The 19,436-nt window shown below is 40.3% G+C and overlaps 1 protein-coding gene across 2 annotated transcripts in view; it reads left to right on the plus strand.

Moving 5' to 3' along the window:
• The first annotated feature begins 1,781 nt into the window (after positions 1-1,781).
• TBPL1 (TATA-box binding protein like 1) overlaps positions 1,782-19,436 on the plus strand; it is a 29,945-nt gene continuing 12,290 nt past the window's right edge. Inside the window, exon 1 of one of the 2 annotated variants that reach the window (XM_079938908.1) lies at positions 1,782-2,412. In XM_079938908.1, coding sequence (XP_079795034.1) covers positions 2,291-2,412 — 122 coding nt within the window. In that variant the 5' untranslated portion in view covers positions 1,782-2,290. The remainder of the gene's footprint in view (positions 2,413-19,436) is intronic. The other variant, XM_079938907.1, reaches the window with a different exon arrangement.

Consider the following 19,436-nt stretch of genomic DNA (forward strand, 5'->3'; position numbering starts at 1 on the left):
CCTGGGTCAGAGGAATGGTGTTTGAGCTAAAGCGTTCAATGAGTCTATGGAGAACGGTGCCTGCAGTAAAATCAAACCCAATTCCAGAATAAGGAAATACTGTAATGAGACAGACTGTGGACTGACCTGTGACAAAAGGGGGCCCAAAGCAACTGATGCTTGATACCAGGTATATTGCTGGTCTCCTGCAAGGAGGGTGCCTCATAAAGACCAGTCACCATTGCTGTAAAGCTGACTTTTCAGCAGTGGCAGTAATTGTTGGGACAGAGCCTTTCCCCTGCCACTTCCTTGGTAAATCAGACCATGCCACTCTACAGCTTAAACCCCTTCACTTCCACTAGCACTTGAAAGAAAATCCAAACTCCCTTCTGCATGGTCTGCAAGGCACTGAAGGTTCAAGGCCTTAGTTTCTCTCCAACTTCATCTCGTGTCCTCTACCCCTAGCTCTGATCATGATGCCCCATCCACTCTAATACTCCAGCACAGCAAATTCTAGCCCATACTGTTCCCTCCGCCTGGAACACTATGTGCATCCCTTCCACTCCCATCCCTTTCAGATAACAGTTAAAATGTTACTTCCCGAAAGTCATCTCCTCACTACCCAGCAGACATTACTCTCTAACCCAGCCTCTTCTTCATCACACATATTCTTGTTCATTTTCTTCATTAAATAATTATAATACAAGCTATAATTATTGAATATTATTCAAAAAATAAATTAGTAAAGAAAATGAAACAAAATGGAAGTTCCATAATTCTACAGTGCTTTTAAACGTCAGATATTTTACTGAACAGAGTGGGAAGCAAAAGATCTAGAGGCATCCTTGAAGACCCCGTAAGTAGTGAAACACTCAAATGGTTGTCTACTCCCAAATCCCCCAGAAGTCAGCCCAAGTCTTTCAAAAGGACTGTGGTGTTATCATTTTTCATGCAGGATTCACACCAATCAGAGGCCAGGTACTCATGAGCCCGCCTCATGGCCTTTTATTAAATTAGAGCTGCCCACTGGCCTCATCCAGGGCCAGAGGCTTCTGACTGCAGCCCAGCCCTAGAGCAGAGGCCTGTGCCGGCCTGGGAGTGGGGCTCGGGGGGGTGCCGCGGGGCCCCGCGCTGCCTGGAGTTCCCAGGGCCGTTACTCGGGTCTCGCTCCCACAGGCAGCACCTTTCACGTCACCCCGCGAGGGTCCTCGAGGACCCCAGCGCAGCCGTTCAAACGGGCGAATGTGCACCCCTGGGAGTCCCCCGGGTCAGTTCACGGCTACTTGGGAGCACAGCCGAGGAAGGGTCTCAGTCCCAAGCGCCCAGCTTCCACGTGAGCCGAGCCGCCGCTGCTCCTGCCCAGCGCCCCAGTCCCAGCCTGCAGCCGCCCTCTCCCACCTCGCATCCTTCTTGGATCCGGCTACGCCGCTTAGAAGCCTCGGAAGTGCCTCCCGGCTCCCAAGGCAGAATCCTGATCGCAAACCCAAGCTGAGTAAGGAATATCGAAGGGACAGGCGACAGAAGTTTGACCTAAACTCCCTGCGTTATCTATCTATCTATCTATCTATCTAATCTATCAATTTACCCGTGTATCCATTCTTTCATCTTTCATATCCTATCGCTCTATTTTAGGACTAGGATTAGAATTCATTCATGAGAGTTTGATCGCGAAGTCGTAAATTAACGCGAAAAAGCGAAGTAGGACTTTTTCACAGAAAATGTCTTCGTTAGAATTAGAAAAAAAAATAGTTCTTAGGGCTAGCTTCGCTAATTATGTTGAATGGTGGACCTTTTCTATAAATTGAATGAGCTAACGAAAGTTCCAAGGTTTTGACAAAAAACAAACAAAAAACCCTAAAATCCATTTATATTATACTTTACGCCAGAAATTACGTGCTCATGTTTAGCTACCAGCTAAAGATGTACAAGGGATACCTAGTTTTCTCGAAATCTTTTCAAGCGGTTTTCAAGCACAAGCCTAGCCTAGTCCACACCCACCAGCCCCACCTCGCCAAGCTCTCCAACAGGCCGGGCCGGACCTGGGCACCAGGAAGGAGGAAAGGAAAACGGAGGAAGGGGCGGGGGAAAGTGACGGGAGCAGTGAGAGCCGGAAGTGGTTGGCTAGCGAGGAGCCCAGGAGCGCCCTGTCCGGCGGCGCTCTAGCCTCCGCGCGCTGTCTCTGTGCTCCCCCGCGTCTCGTCTATTTATTGTCGCGGGGAAGCAGCGGCCGCCCTGTACCCGGAACAACAAAGCACGAAAGACTGAGCCCGAGCCTCGGGGGCTCCTAGCAACGGGCCGGGGCGGGAGTTCCATGGAGACTGGGGAGCGCGCCCGCCTCATCATTATCCTTGTCCTCCAGCTTATCCTTCGCGCCCGCCGCAACCGGCAGCAGCGCTGCCGCCGCGTCCTCTGCCGCCGCCCGCTCTTCCCACGGTAACCCGGTCGGCGACCCTGGGCGGGGGGAGCGCGGGCGACCGAGCTGCCTGAGTGCCGGGTGCGGGGCGACTTGGCGCGGGGCTGCGTGTGCGGAGCCGGGGCCGTGCTGCGGGTGGGGTGTGTGCGGGCGGATGCCTGAGGGAGAGGCGCTCAGATGTAGGAAATTGGTCCGGGGGCCGAGGGAGGGTCCAGTTCTTAGGAGGACAGGGTGATATTTGGGGGTCTCATCAGGGATAACGGGTTGGGGGTGGGGCGTCACTGCCTGGGAGCGTTATCCAGCGAGGTGTAGGGTAAGAAAAGAGGTATTTTATTTTTCCTGTTAGCCACCACTGGGAAAGACAGGAGAAGGGAGATTCCCCATCCGTCTCTATGGAGCCCTCCCCCAGAGGAAGAGGAATCGTGCAAAGATGCTAGCGGGTCCGTTGCTTCCCAGAAAACTTCCAACGGCCTTTGCCGCGGCGGGCCGGCTCCCAAATAGCACCTTCGTCGGTTCCTGGTTCTGGCAATGCCAACAGCCTCGCTTTATGTTATTATTAGTAGTAGAATTAACAGAAATTAGACTTGATGAAGAAGGATGTGGAACTGAGGAAGATAAAATGGATAGTAGGTAGGGCTAAGCAGGGTTGAGAGTCGGGATAAGCAAGCGCTTAATGATAGCCAGTAGAAGCTCTAAAAGTAAATTTAATTGGGAATGACGGTTTTTAAACTCTCTCCTTCTGCCGAGATGTGCATCTGCGGGCTGTGTCAGTGTGCTCATTGCGATAGGATTCAGACTGCAGCCAATCCACATCTGTGAGCTCTCTGACTGCATCTGTCACCTGCAGTTCCAGAGCGACACTGGCAGTTAACCAGCGTTAGGCTTGTGTATTTAGGGTTAAGAACAGTGCCTTAAAACTGGCTCAAGGAAAGAAACGGAAACAAGCTTGGTGTGATTATTGTGTGAAGAAATAATAACAGATTCCTTGGGGAAACTGGGAAAGAGAAATATGAGAAGGTTCAGCTCTTCTAGTACAATCTGCAGTCTCTTGGAAAGTTTGAGAAAATGGCAGTTCATTCAAATCGAGAAAGGATTTTTATCACTGTGTGGTTTAAAGAATTATTCGCAGTTGATATGTTAAATGCCAGTTTATGCTATCTCTTTAAGCCTTGCGTCTCTAACTATTTAATGGTTTTATGCTTTCCAAAACCATTCTAGGTCAGTAAATGAGGTTTTCCTGTGGCGTGCTGAAACGGCCATGTATGCATACTACAGTGATACTATTTTTGTGTCCAGTGGGAACAAAGCTCTTTATATAAAGCTGAAGATTAAAGATGAAAATAAAATTGATAAATAACAGAAGCAGTGATGTCAACCACAGTTTCTATTTGTTCCTTACCTTTTTCGCTAAGTCTGGCTTGTCTTAAGCAAATAGGTTTCATCCTTGTCCCCCAGCCCGCTTTTTTCGTAATGATCTGCCGCTCTGTGCTCTTGACTGGTTGATGCCAGAACAGAGTTTTTGACTTTGGCATTTTCATGGAATTGAGGTGCAGCATCTCTTGTTACGGAATTTCATATATGTGCAAAGAGGTGGGCAGTTTCCTTTGACAAAGATGGGAAGTATAAACATTGGGAAACTTAAAATTGCATTTTAAACCTCTTAAGAAGAAAAACCTAATATTGTCATCTTTAGGTTAGTGAATCAAGGACTTTTTCTTAATCTCTTCATGTAGCTGTACTTCTGTGAATGTTGTTCTGGGGGGTGACCACACTTGAGGGTATTGGACGTTGAGTCCCAGGATTTTCTCAGTGTGTATGAGACTTAGTGAGTTCCCTCAGTCTCAGGGCTGCCATCACACTCACTTCGTTTAGATTTTATTTGCTGTTGCCTCTATCCCTTACCCCTTCTGTGTTTGATGGGGGAAAGGATTTAAGCCCCGACTTCCACCTTTATTAACAATCCCTGCTTTCCCTGCTCTCTGCTCCAACACTCCCAACGTTTTGTGTTGTCTTAGTTCCTCTCCTTACTTAATCACATCCCAATCAAAAGTGATTTTTTATGATATTTGTATTATTTCTGTTTCTTATGGAATTTTCAACATATGTCCTTGGCCTGTATATCCTTTTCATTAATGTTACTTTGTCTGTTGCATTTTCCTTCTGTATCCCTCCCCTGATATGGAAAATGGAGTGATCATGTCAGATGCTCTGTATTTATTCTGAATACAACAGGTAAGAGCCTTAAACCAAGAATCAAGACTGCATTGAAATAAGACACGTAAAAATATTTGAACGTTTAGGAATAGAAGGTGTTTCAGAAGTCCAAGTGGTAACACTGTAATTGGAGATGTAGTCACTTTTTTAAAAATAAAAGAGTATTGTAGAGCCTGCTGTGTGTTTTTAATTGAACCTTAGATTTTCATAATTTGTACTCTAAAAACCTTTTCTTAACATCCATCTTTTCTGATCATTTTGCATCTGAATACTTGACTGAAATTACACTTTGCCAAATTAGAGGGAACAATTTAAGTGAGTCCCACAATTTTGTTTCATGTGGAAAATTGTCATGTCGAAATTTGTGTGGATGTATACATATATAGAATGTGCAGAGTTTGCTGTAAGGTAGAATGAATACATGCAGAATCTATAGCTGAATAGTTTTGGAGAGTGTTCTTTCTTAGCACGGGTGTGGCACAGTATTTAAAAATCAGCAAATATTGTATAATCTAGTTGAGTGGGTATTAGTGCTGTTTTTAGGTGAGGAGGCCCGTAATTACCTGGTGATTGATTTCTTTCTGTTGCATCATAGACCATGTGATGAATTATTATTGCTATGAAAAATAAAGTGTAAATTGATTGTAGAATTGATAGTAGAATGTTTCCACAATGGCTCAACACCTGTAGTGCTTTGAAAATTTAGCTGTATTGTGACATTTGAAATAATAAATAAAGATTTCCTGAAATTTACACTCATGTTTGTTGTACCTTTAATATGTTTGATGCCACGGCAGGTGTACAAAGCTGGATGGAAGTGTTTCTCTTCAGGTGCTTTTTGTGCACTTGTAGATAGCAGAGAAATGACATGCATAGATACTAAAACATGACAAACCTAAATTTGAATTTTAAATCCTTTATTACGTACTGCCTGGTGCTATAGTTATTGATGTATGGATTTCATCGTGCCTGCTAAATTAGAAGTTTCTTGGGGATCGGGACTGTAAGTCGCCATCATATTGTATGTTCATGTTGCATATGTGTGTATTTTGAAGATTAACATATTAATAAAAGGATGTATATATATTTCATTTCTTTCACTTCAGGGACTTATCTAGTGGATGAGGGGAACCTTTAGGCATCTAATCTAATTAGGAATCTAATTCCTGATGCCTAAAATTAACTTTTTATACTGGCTGCAAATTCTAAACAGCAAAATTTCTCAAACATGATTAGGGCTTTTTTTTTTTTTTTTAACCAATTCAAATAATAAAAATAATGGTTTACTGCCTTGAGTTGATACAGTATTTGCTCTTGTTACATGACTGCCACTTCGGGTAATTTCAGAAGGGTGAAAGAATATATTTATCTGAGGTCTTTCCAGGCCACGTAGACAAATTTGATTTTTGTATTGTGACACAATTTATTTAGAAGAAAAATGGAGTGTATGTGTTTGTACAGTTGTGAAAAAGCAAGATTCCAGAAGTACGTCATTAGTGGAAAGGAATCAGGTCATATCAAAAATTGTACTTATCTGGTCTTATCTTGTGACTAAAGGGTGACAGAATTCACAATTTGGTTTAAATGGCTTGTTTTGTAATGGAAGGTGTGCTGCTGACGATCCTATTAAATGCTAAAAAAACACAAGGTGAATTCTGGGACAGTTCAAATCAGCCTTCATATGGGAGTCCGTAATGAAGCTGTTTGAAATTTCACCAAAAAAATGCAGCACAAAACTTTGGCTGGCGGTTTTGACCATGCAGTATTCATCCGTAAAGAAAGAATACTGAAAATCAGATTGCATCTGAAGGACAGTCTTCTCAGGACATGTGTGGATGACTCTTGGTACTATAATTGTGTTTACCATCATAGACTTCTGTCCATAGACCTTGATCCATGATACGTTTTTGTTTTTTAACTCACTAGGTGAGAACTCACAACATTTTGAAAGTCAGAATTTGTTTTTATTAACTAAATGGTTCCAGAGGTCAGGCATTAACCTTTTTCCTTCTGATAAATTACAAGTATTTTCATTGTAAAACCAGTTTTTTTTGTTTGTTTTTTTTTGTTTTTTTGCGGTACGCGGGCCTCTCACTGTTGTGGCCTCTCCCGTTGCGGAGCACAGGCTCTTGGACGCGCAGGCTCAGCAGCCATGGCTCACGGGCCCAGCCGCTCCGCAGCATGTGGGATCCTCCCAGACCGGGGCACGAACCCGTGTCCCCTGCATCGTCAGGCGGACTCCCAACCACTGCGCCACCAGGGAAGCCCTGTAAAACCAGTTTTGATCAAAATCAGTTACGCTTTCTTGGGATTAGGGTTAGTATAGCGCTTAAGAGTATGGACTCTGGAGACAGGCTGCCTGTGTTCAGCGTGGTGGCGATGCTGCTTGTTAGTGGTGTGGCCTTGAGCAAGTTTTTTCACTGCCTTCGTTCCCCAGTTTCCTCATCTTCAAAATGGGGTTCATATAAGTACTACCTCATAGGGTTGCTGTGAAAAGTAAGTGTAAAGCACTTAGCACACTGTTCTGCAGAGTTAGCTGAAAAAATACTAGCTGGTGCTTGACTCAGTGGTGTGAGGTGTAGTACGTTAAAGGTGAACCATTAGACCACTCAGATGCTTTGTTTCTTTCCTTTGGAGGCTATTAAAACAGTGAAATTGTTTGTGATGCTGGCTATTGGACTCATCTCTGCTGTTAGGTCTTGGGAGGGGGAAGCACTTTTGTTTTAATTTTGGATCATCACACAGACATCTGGTTATCACTTATGGCAGATGGATTCAGTAAAAAGAGACATCTCTGTTTCTTGGAAAAGGACGGCCAACAAAGCCCGGTCTGGCACCATGTTGCAGCTATTGAAATGCTATTTCCCTGTGGACTTCACTGCTTGTTTAGTTGTGTGGTACTTCTGAATAAAAGGAATAGACCCCAGTGGTTTCATTTAGCAGAATTAGCCCTTTTTTAGAAGACACTGTTTTTTACTTGTATAGCCTTAGGTGGTGGTAAACTTGAAACTTATTGGTGTCATTATCACTTGGGTTTTCTGTGTCACTATAAATGTGCTCTACATAGTAGCTTTCTTGTAATTTTAGAGGTAGCTGAAACTACTGCTGTGCTCCAATAATTCAAGTGGCTCGGGAATGACTGCATACGATTGCAAGATTATTTGTTTATGGTAAGGCTGACACCAAATACTGAGGCTGCCTAGTAGGGGATAACCTGATCATTATAGCTTTGTTTATTAGGCTGCTATTGAAATGGCTAACTTTTTCATGTTAAATCCAAATGTTTTAGTTTAGTTGTGTGGACCTTTGAAACTGTTGACTAGAAAATAAATATTTCTCTTAAGTACAATATATCACAAACTGTTCTTTCCTATATTGGCTAATATGTAGGTCTTGGTTTTTAGTTGAAATATTTTTATAAAACATATAGAAGTTTATATAAAACATTATTAAAAGTATGTTTTGCTTTAAATATACAGGGATAAAGTTTTATAATTCTTTCTTCTATATTGTGCAGTTTTTGTTTTAGTTGGTTTTTATAACCACCCCGCCAAGAAGATTGGCAAATATGCTTGTATTTAGAGGCATGACTTCTGTTTTCCTGATTGAAGAGAGTGACATTTAGTTGATACTGTTGATTTCATTGCGTACTAATAACTACATTGGCCAGAATAGATGAGGTATTGATATAATATTGTTAACATAATTCCTGTAGCCATCATGGATTCTGGGTCTAAAAAAATATGGAGATAAGCAAGGAAATGATCATGGCTGTTTCATATATATACTCGCACATGTATATATCCTTTAATTTTAGATATTCTGAGGATTGTATTGGGAGATTTTTAGGACAGCAGGTCTCCAAAGTGTCAACACTGTTGCCCAGAATAAAACCTGGGTGTTTTATTCTGTCTAATACATTGTTAACGTTTCCCCGGTGTTCTTAACACCACCCTTTTTCAGGGACAGGTGTTGCCATCTTTCAGATATGAAGATAATAAAATCAGTGTGTAACCCAAAAGTGCAAATCTGAAGATGGGCATTTGGTTTATGAGTATGGCCAACACTTAGAGACTGTATCATTGTTTGAACCTCTTAAGATTCACGATGAAGCTGCAGCTTATGTGGAGCAAGAACCTCTCCATTCTTTTTAATTTGCCAGATACTTTTGTTGAACCACAAAACCTTTTATCTTTCACCTGCTTATGGCTGCAGTGAACCTCTTGGGCATCTCCAGTTTCTTGTATGTATGTGCAACCTAGTGAGGTTGTAATGAGCAACCGTTAATTGCTCATGGGTTGACCACATCCCAGGACGTGGCAGGTTAGGGTGGTGGTAGGAGCCACAGCCATGTTGAAGGCACAGTCACCAGTTCATTAGATCTTCCTCAACACCAACCTGGTGTGCTCATCTCAAAGGTCCACCAGATTGCTTAACTCAGTTCTCTCCTCTTTTTTGTTGTTGATGGGGGAGGACCTGAAGTAAGGGATGTGATGTGGCTCAACAGTTCACAACTGATAAAAAGCTCTATGAATAATACTTTTTCCATTATCTCAGCAGCATATTGATAATGTAAGTCTTTAGAGAAAACCTTTGGCTGGCCGGTAATCTTGAAAATTCTGCTTCAATGCATAGTGTAAACCTACTTAGGTGATAGTTTAATTTGTCTGTACATTAAGAATGTGTGCCTTTTAGTTACTCTTTGTAGGCTTTTTGCTTAGGGCCTGTTAAATTAGAAGAGTTTCCGATGTCTGAAACTATATTCTTAACCTAATTTGTCTGTATTGTATCCTCACTCTCACTTTGTAAAGAGAGGAATAATGGCTTTATCATCGCACCCTGTTTAGAGGATGGTTGTTATGCTGAAGGTAACTGACAGGGTAGCTAGTCTATAACCAGCTTTCATGGAATAAACTTAGGATATGGATGAGTTAGGACCCTTGGGGCTGAAATGGAGAGTGTAGCTTAGGAAAGGGGAAAGAGAATATATACCAAAAGTGCTAAGGGTCTGTATGTGTGTTTTAACCAAAATTATTCTTTCCTTACATCAGAACGGTATTATATTTCTGTATTTGTGAAAACTCCTAGAACACAGTTGCCCTTTAGGACTTGGGGGTCTGAACTAAAACCAGTCTGTTGAGTTGATGACCAAGTGCCAGCCACTAAGCCACATTCTAAAGACATTTATATTAAATTGTTCTCTTTAAGGAGCATGGTGCCTACAGTCCAGTAGAGTGGACAGTTACAATACAGTCAGTGCCCTGACATTTGTTGGGCCCTCACTTGGGGTCTCTTCTGTCAGTGTTGCATGTGGCTGGCTCCTGCTTAGCCTTCCAGATCTCATTTTAAGAATAATCTCTCATCTCTGAGGAAGTTAAGGGACCTTCCTGGATCACTCTAGAGTTTCTCTTTATAACATAGATCACATTCTCTAATTAATTTCATGGCTTGTCCTTTTTCATTGTCTGTTTCTTCCACTGGAATACAACTGCCATGAGGGTTTCTTACCTGACTGTTTTGTTCTGAGCTGTATTCCCAGTGTCTAGCCGTAGTGCTTGGTTCACATCCATTGCATGCTAATGAATACAGTTGTGAGTAAGAGTTTGTTAGTTGAAGGAGTGGGGAAGGGGCATCCTAGGCAGATATAAAATCAGGAAAGGGTCAGCTGTTGCAAGAGGAGTGGTAAAAAGTTGTGAAGCAGTTAAGGTGTGTTGGAAGTGGAAGATTAGGTTATAAAACTTAATTTGGAGACATGAAACTCACTGCATTCCAAGCTGTCTATGTAAGAGAGCCAAGAGATATTTATTTAAACAGGGGTGTGGCACAGTTAGGAAGACAATTCTGGTAGCTTATTTGGTAGATGGACTAAATTGTGGAGACTGCAAGCAGAGAATTCCACTAGAAGGCTGTAGCCTTAATGGCACGTGAAAGCCTAACGTCAAACACTGACGCTTGGGATGCAGAAAAGAAGCTAGACGAGAAGCTAACTGGGTGTAGGAGAAAAAGAAGAAATGAAGGATGATTCTGAAATTTCGGATTCAGGTTTGAGAGGGGTGGCGGCTCCATTAACTAAAATTAGGAATCTGGAGACAGCAGGTGTTTCTGAGGGGATTAATTATTAGTGTTGGATGTGTTGGTTTACCTTAATGAATATGCCTACCAGACAGGAATATGGTTTCAAATCTCTGATAGGTCAGGATTGAAGTAAGAGCCATAAATTTATGGGTAGCAGTCGAAGTCTGGAAAGCTTAAATTGGAAAGGGATTTAAGGCAGTTGTTTATAACCTTCAAGGATCTTAAACTCATTTGAGAATATGAAGAAAATAATGGCCTCCTCAGATGTACATCCACATTTGTGTGGATATGATTTCAAGGGGGTTTGCACCTCTGAAACCAATTGTTGAGCTCTTCGGGGACTGTCGTGGACTTCCCTGAAGAATTTATGACATAAGAGGCAGACAGAGCAGTATTTGAGATGGGGAGAACCTAGGAAAGGTGCCTCAGAAGCCCAGGATAGGGGATGGTGAGGAAGAATTGGGGGAATCAGGGGTTCCCAGGGCTTATGCTCTGGAGAGGTCCAGTAGGAGGGAGTGTCAGCTGTGACATTGGATTCAGCAATGAGCAGTTCATTTGTAACATTTCATCCCATGCAGAGGCAGAAGGCAGATTGTGACCGTTCAATGCATGAATCCAAGTTAAGGAAACAATGCATGGGAAAGAGTGCAGAAGTCTTGATGTTCTGTATGATAAACAGTCCTGATATGAGAATATAACCCATTTTAAGGACCTGCTGAAAGGGAAATTCCATTATTTTGTTGACCTGTTGTGGCGTTTCAGCCCAGTGGTTCTCAACGGACTGCCCCATTAGAAACAACTTGGAAATGTTTTTAAAATCAGGGCCCTACAAAGGTTAGTTAATCAATATCTTTGGGGCTTGTACCTCTTTATAGCTTTTATTTTGTTTGTTCTGTTTTGGGTTTTTCTTAAAAGTTAAGAACCAATGTTCCCATCAGAAAACCTCCTTATCACTCTTTTTATGCGTCTGTGTTAGAATACTTTCTTTAATTGTACGTTATTATCAATTACTCAGTTTACTGTTGTGCTAGGTTTAAATCAGTGCCCTTTAGTCCTTCTCACAGACCTTAGTTTCCAATTTAAAAAATTCTATGGCTTTCTTCTGATCTTCAACCAAGTTCTACATATTTATCTTTTTTGAGTGGTACAGCCCTCAATCAGTGAAAGATCTGCCCATTTCTGAGTAAGACAGGAAATTCTTAATGGTGCTTACATGTGGAAAGAGTATTCATTCTGCAGTCCCTTTTGCTTTTATTTAAGTATGTTACATTTTTTACTAAATAGTAAAAACTATTTTTTAACTAGAAAAGTTTGAACTCTGTACAGTATTTTCCAAGTAGCTAATTTCATAATAGCTACATAAGAATTTCATAATTCTTACCTTCCTTTTTTAAAAAAATGGCAGTCATACATGACCTAGGCCTTAAACAGTTTGTCTCCATTAGAGCAGACATTTTATATGAAGGGTAAACCTGTAAAATCAGTTGAAAGGAAACTGTCAAAATAGGAAATTCCACCTGTTGTGTTTTCAACTTGCAGTGTTTTCTCTGGATTAAATTCTTGATGAGCTGTCAGCAGTTCAAGTTTGAATCCTGTGTTCATACCCTTGAAATAAAAATCAGATTATGGAAAAAATTGAACTTTATGCATGCCAACCTTGACACCAACCACAAGCTGAGAGGGGGTTTATTCCGTTTTTTAGCAACCTAATTAATTAATATTTTTACTTGCGAAGAAAATGATAATCTTTAAAAAATTCTGTTGTGTTATTAGCATCAGCTTAATGGCTAGAGTAGTCTCACAAATTGTAGTTGCTTATTATGGGTAACTTAGGGCAAATATTAAGATTCTCTGTAAAGAGACAAACTTCCTCGTTTTTTAAATAATAGCTCATAATATGGGAAAATAGGGATGCATGTAAGACCTTCTGGGAAGAACTGAGGCCTTACACTTAAAATGAACTGATAAATTTACACTTTAAATGAAATGAACAGATGAATAGTTTTGTTACAATTTAATATTCAGTTTTCTTGTTTTTGCAGGTACCTAGCTAAGTAAATGTTGGCAAAATGTCTGTTTTGTAATTTGTAGTAGACTTGGTGAGACTCTTCTCCCCGTCTCTTCTCTCTCCTTCTCCTCCAGACTCCCAACTCCCCACCCCACAAAAAACCCACACAATCAACAACTACTTTTTGTTTTGGTTTGAAACGGTTTTGTTATTGTTGTTGTTGTTTTAATTCACTGTTAAATTTAGTTGTTTTTTAAATACTGATTTCATTTACCAGATACATCAAAATTGTATTCTTTATTTTTACCCTTGCTTTTAGCCCTGAAGCAACATGATCTGTTTTTGTGTTCCAAAGCTGGAGAACCACAATGAATAACTGGAAATCCTTTCCATTTTTGAACATTTCTCTATCTGTGGAAGATGAAGAAAGGAGATAATTATAGTAACAATAAGAATAGCTAAATTTGAATGCTTACCGTGTACAAGTACTATGCTAAATGCTCTGCATGAAATTTTAGTTTTCCCAACACTTGGCACTAGGTGCTGTTAATCTGCCTTATCCTACAGATGTGGACATTGAGGCACAAAGGCGTTAAATAACTTCCCCAAGGTCACACGACTGATAAGTGGTAGAGTCTGGATTTAACCCAAGTAATCTGCTCCAGAGCCTGCGCTCTTAAAACTTGTGTCTGTGTGCGCATGTGTAGAGATGCTGCTGTTTAATAATCTCAAGCTAACAGTTAACCTCTCATAGACACTTTATTGAATGTGTCTCATGCCTTGGGCACTATTCCAAGACTTGGGTACAAAAATAAGTAAGAATTGATCACGCGTCCAAGGAGCTTATTGTCTACCAAGGAGACAGAAATACAAAATTTCACTGTAGTGTGGGAAAGTGCTGTGTAGTAGTACAACTAGCAGCGTGGTCATGAGACTCGGAGCATTCATCATGGTAATGGACGCTCTGGCTCAGTCTTGGAGATCAGATGTCGTAGTTCCTTTGATTTCTTATTTTACCCATCATGGTTTTAATTACCTTCTGTATGAGGGTTTCCAAGTTTTCACCTCCAGTCTAGACCTAGGCCTGTCCTGAGCAGTGGCTCTTATCTGATTGTCTGTATCTCCTCTTGGATGTCTCACAAGTTCCTTCAAGTTAACATGTCCAAAACAGAATCCTTACCCCTCCTCCTTTTCCCATCTCCCCTTGCAAACCTGCTCTCCCTTCAGTGTTCCTGTCCCAGTAGATAGTATCTTAGGCCACAAACCTAGAGTCATCCTCCATCTCCCTTTTCCTCTTTCCCATATCAGTCACAAAGCTCTGTTCACTCTGCCTCCCAAAAATGTCTCTCTTCAATCTACTTCTTTCCGTCTTCATCCACCCTGCTCCCACGACTGTCCTCTCTCACCAGGACTGCCGCACTAGACCCTAACTGAGTTTTCTGCCTGTTCTAACTTTGCAGTCCATTCTCCTGTTACAGAAATGGCAGTGATAGATTTTCATGAAAAGCAAATACATTATGTCATTTCTTGCTTCTCTTTAGCCCACCATTATCTTGGGATAAACATGAAAATCCTTAACTTGGCCTAGAAGGCATAATTTAACCCCTCCCTGCATCTCCAGCCAGGTCTCATGCCACTTTCCGTCTTCCCGCTCTAGCCAGGCTGGCCCTTCTTCACATCTGAACACTTCACACTGCTCACTCACCTCAGAGCTGAGAACACCAGCTGTTCCCTCTGCCAAGTCTTGGTCACTGCTGGACCCCCATCTGCTGGGACTGGGCCTGATGCTTAGATTTCCGTTTCATTGTTATAGAATTGATTGAATGAAGGTGATGCTGAGCTATAGAACAAGTAGGAATGAGCTAGGTATAGAAATCGGGATTGATCATTTTTAGCAGAAGGAATAGCATAAGCAAGCAAAAGGCTGATATTTCTTTACATATAAGAGCTTTTTATAAATCAGTAGGATATCTCAGAAGGAAAATGAACAAAGGGTATGAGGCAGTTAACATAGAATAAATACAAGTATTCATATTTGCAAAGTTCACCTTCATTAGTGTTCAAGGAAAATCAATTCAATATTGCTATTTTTCTTATCTCAGGTTGTCAAAGGTTTTTATAAAATCCTTTGTTGACTAGATACGACACCATATGCATATGATCTCAATCTTGTTTAATATGCACAGATAAATATATGGATTTAGCAGGCTCATGTGCCTACATGAGCATAGAAAAACAGCAGTAATTATCACTGTGGTGAGATTATGGATGACTTTTTTTTCTTTAAGTATTTCTTATGTAATCAGAAAATGACATGCCATCTTTTAAAATCATATATTAAGACCATGTAATTGAAATACTAAGAAATCTATCCAAAATAAATTTTGCTTTTACATAATAAGGAATCTGTATGCCAGATTTCTCATTTTTGAGTGTGAATCGCCAGATTTCAAGTTGTATTCAGTAAAATACTTTTTTCCTCTTATAATAGTACATTAGTTAAAATTAATATTAATGTTAGCATTGACTAATGTGACAACACTTTAATAGAGCATATTATAATTTGTGAGGTGCTCATTAATCCCTCAAATCAATCATATGGTGAGTAAATAGTGTTGTTTGTATTTTGCAAATAAGGGGAGAAACAGTTTAGAGTCAGCCCCTAGTCACATAGCATCCATTAGACATCCAAAATTTCTTACTTTACAGATACATATTAGCACATATTAAAATAGTGAAATTTGGGCTTCCCTGGTGGCGCAGTGATTGAGAGTCCGCCTGCCGATGCAGGGGACACGGGCTCGTGCCCCGGTCCGGGAAGATCCCACATGCCGCAGAGCGGCTGGGCCCATGAGCCATGGCCGCTGAGCCCGCGCGTCCAGAGCCTGTGCTCCGCAACGGGAGAGGCCACAACAGTGAGAGGCCCGCGTACCAAAAAAAAAAAAAAAAAAAAAAAAGTGAAATTCTTAAGCAGGCTACTGTTTAAGCATTATTAATATGGGGTAAGTATTGATTATGTATTCTTAAACTGCAAAATACTTTTTTATACTGGAACTTTTTCATGGCAGTGTAAACCATTGAGTTATCTTTCCTTAAGCAGTCATTTTCAGAAAATCAGCATCATTTAAATCTTCCTCCACCACCTTTTAGGCATCATTACAAATATGTTCACTGATTAAAACATATTAATATACTCCTCTTTACTATTTTTTTTTAATAGATAGTTGCTGGCAACCCTCAGAGTTGTTTAAAAAACAGTATCTTTCTCTGTAATAACCTATATGGGAAAAGAATCTGAAAAAGAATAGATATACATAAAAACTAAACTAAACAACAAACTAAATCACTTTGCTGTACCTCTGAAACTAACACAACATTGTAAATCAACTATGCTCCAGTGTAAAAGAAAAAATAAAAACAGTATCTTTGTAATTCTCTTAATGTAGATTTTTAAAAATTGTAATAACCATTTTGCTGCCAGTCTTCAGAATTGGTATTTAGATTAAGTCAGAGATAGAAGGTGGAGACATATGTAATGAAGATAGTTTAACTTTCTGTTTAACTTAATGCAGTGATGGTTTTGTACATCAAATACTTTTGCTTTTATTTAAGCATTGAACTGTTTTATATGAGTGGTATACTACATAATCCTTTCCTTTGGAATATACAGGGGTTTTTGTGCCCAGGCATACTGTTAATAAAACTTTCTTTCTTCGTGTGGCTAGAACATAAAAATGCCAACCCCAAGGACTGTTGGTATAAAGTATAAGCTGTTGGGCCGTGCGGAGAAATGTCTTCATGATATGATGTCACCATGCCAAACAAAGAATTTGCAATTTGGTCATCTGCCTCCGCCGTTGCCCCTCAGCGCATCTTTCTCCCTTTACTGCCCGTTTGAACACGAATGCTCATTGAAGGGAAGGTGGGAAGTTCAGAATTGGGATGTTAATTTAACTAAACTAACATAATAGTTTTAGAATGAAAATTGAAATTTAGTATGTAATTCTAGTATGAAATTTAGTATGTAAAGTTGTCTATAGTATGTCTTCATGTAAGATGTTGGAATCCTGGGATTTGAGAATTAGATGGCATCTTAGAAACCATCTAGTGGCATCTTCTACCTAATAAGAGAATCATCCTATAACATTCCTAACTTGGTTAATATTTTGCCCTACCTCCCCTTTTTTGGGACACTTACCTTCTGTTGAGGCTTCTGCTTGGCAGGCATTTGCTTTTTGGTGTGGCTTTATGAGGCCTGCTTCCGTGCGACTTCATTTGGATCTTTCAGTTTCCTTTTTGTTCAGACATTTGAGAGCAACTGCTATCTTTCCTTTCTTGTGCTAAATGTCCTGAGACTCTCCTCATACAACTATTTTTATATCTCATGCCATCCTACTTTCCTCTGGATATCTGGATATCAGTGCCCTCTTTAAATGATAAGGTCAGGATATTCTAGATGTTTTAGTAGCAAAGAGGCTAGTAATTCCTTTGCTCTGAATAGTCCTTTCTAACCTAGTTTTTCTTTTTTTTGTAAGTAATATAATTAAAATCCATGTTGTCTTAGTGTGACTTACTGTAAGGAAATTCTTTTTTTCTTTTAAAACAGCTTTTAAAAATTATTGTGGAAATTTTTAGACAGAAATGTCGGGAGAGTAGTGTAACGAATACGCATATATCCTATCACCTAGATTTAATCATTAGTAAGAGATGAGGCAGTAGTATGGTACTTTTTTGTCTTAAAATAAAATTATACCTACTATCCAGATTCATTCTGTACCTCAGAATAGATCGTCCAAATTTGTTTGGTTCCTGTGGTAAGATTCCAGATAATGAGGGACTCATCTGAAACTTTATCCAAATCTATTTGTTACCGAGTTCAGACAGTGGAAGATTCCTGTATCTTAAATTACAGACATGGCATTTCCCCCGTGAATATTTCAATATGCATGTCTGAAAAATAAGCATAATTGTCTACATGGCCACTCTATTATTTCACCTAACAGAATTAACAGTAATTCCCTAATGTCATCTATCATATACAAATTTCCTCTTATAAGTGTTTTGTTCAAACCAGGAACCAGTCAAGGACCATGATATACAGATGTTTTATTCACTTTATTTATTTTTTTATTGGAGTATAATTGCTTTACAACGTCGTGTTAGTTTCTGCTGTACAATGAAGTGAATCAGGTATATGTTTACATATATCCTCGCCTCCCACCCATCTAGGTCATCACAGAGCACCAAGCTGAGCTCCCTGTGCTATACAGCAGGTTCCCACTAGCTATCTGTTTACACATGGTAATGTATTTGTGTCAAACCTAATCTTCCAGTTCATCCCACCCTCCCCTTCCGCCCACCCCAGTGCCCACACGTCCGTTCTCTATGCCTGCGTTTCTGTTCCTGCCCTGCAGATCCGTTCATCTGTACCATTTCTCTAGATACCACATATATGTGTTAATACACCGTATTTGTTTTTCTCTTTCTGACTTACCTCACTCTGTATGACAGACTCTAGGTAAAAATGTGAGCTTTACATTTATTAGCACTAAATTTTATTTTATCGCTGTCGCCCCATTGCACTAGTGTAGGGATCTGCACACTTTTTCTTAAAGGACCAGATAGTAACTATTTTAGGCTTATAGGTCATTTGGTTTTTGTCACAACTACTCAGCTCTGCCACAGAGTCATTATGTAAACACATGAGCATGGCTGTGTTTCAGTATGACTTGTTTTTTTTTTTTTAACAAATCAGGCCCTGGCCCATTGGTTGTAGTTTGCTGACCCCTGCCTAACCTCTTATGATCTCTGTTTTTTTCTGTTAATGTGACTGTTCTCAAGTTTTGTGTCAATTCACTAAATCATACTATCTGGTTGCGATATTCTACTACCTGTGAATCCATTAAACAGTTATAGCTACCATTTAGTGAACACATGCTGTATGCTGTGTACTTGACATAAATAATCATATTTAATCCTTAAAAGCACCCAGGGAGATGCAGTGATGTTATTGCCGATTTTCAGAAGAAAAAATGAAGACTTAGAAAGAGGTCAGGTAACTTACCCAGTATCACACACCTAAGTGTAAACACTAAGTCACCCTGCCCTTTTGTAAGGTTTATGCTGTACTATTAAACAGATATGAAAGAAGACCCTCTTTCTAAAAGGCTTTTGTCCATCTTAGTCGTAGGCATGTGTTGAGAGACGATCAAGTAATCTGTTGGGATCAGGAACACAAAATGTCTCTTTCCTAAGCTGCTGTTTTGGGGGCTTTATAAAGAATACGAGGTTAGTTTGGATGGCGTACCTTATTTGTAGAAGAATGATCTCTAGGACACCACCTGGGTTCACACTGTGTTTGCAGTTGTACTATATCCAGTCATTCCCTCCTTCTGCCATTTCTCAAATCGTGGACAGTAGTTCCGTGGTTAAACCTTTGAGGACCCACAAATCCTTTGAGGATACCCACAGTATCTTCAGATGCAATTTGAGTACACTTAAAAGTAGCTAGAATCTACTTTTCTGTATTCTCATGTTTATTTTATTCTTTTGGCTTGTAGTTAGATTTTTAGGGTTATTTTTGCATTGTTTTTATAACAGTGTTTATTGTGCCCTTTTAGTTTAAAATGTCTTTCCTGGTGTGGAAAATTTTAAATGTAGTAGTCTCGGATGTAATTTGTCTTAAAAACCAGGAGGTGGCGATGTTTTCCAGGTGATGCTTTAAGGTTGTAGTTGGAATACCACTGG

This window comes from Stenella coeruleoalba (genome assembly GCF_951394435.1).
Source record: "Stenella coeruleoalba genome assembly, chromosome: 12".
NCBI lineage: Eukaryota > Metazoa > Chordata > Mammalia > Artiodactyla > Delphinidae > Stenella > Stenella coeruleoalba.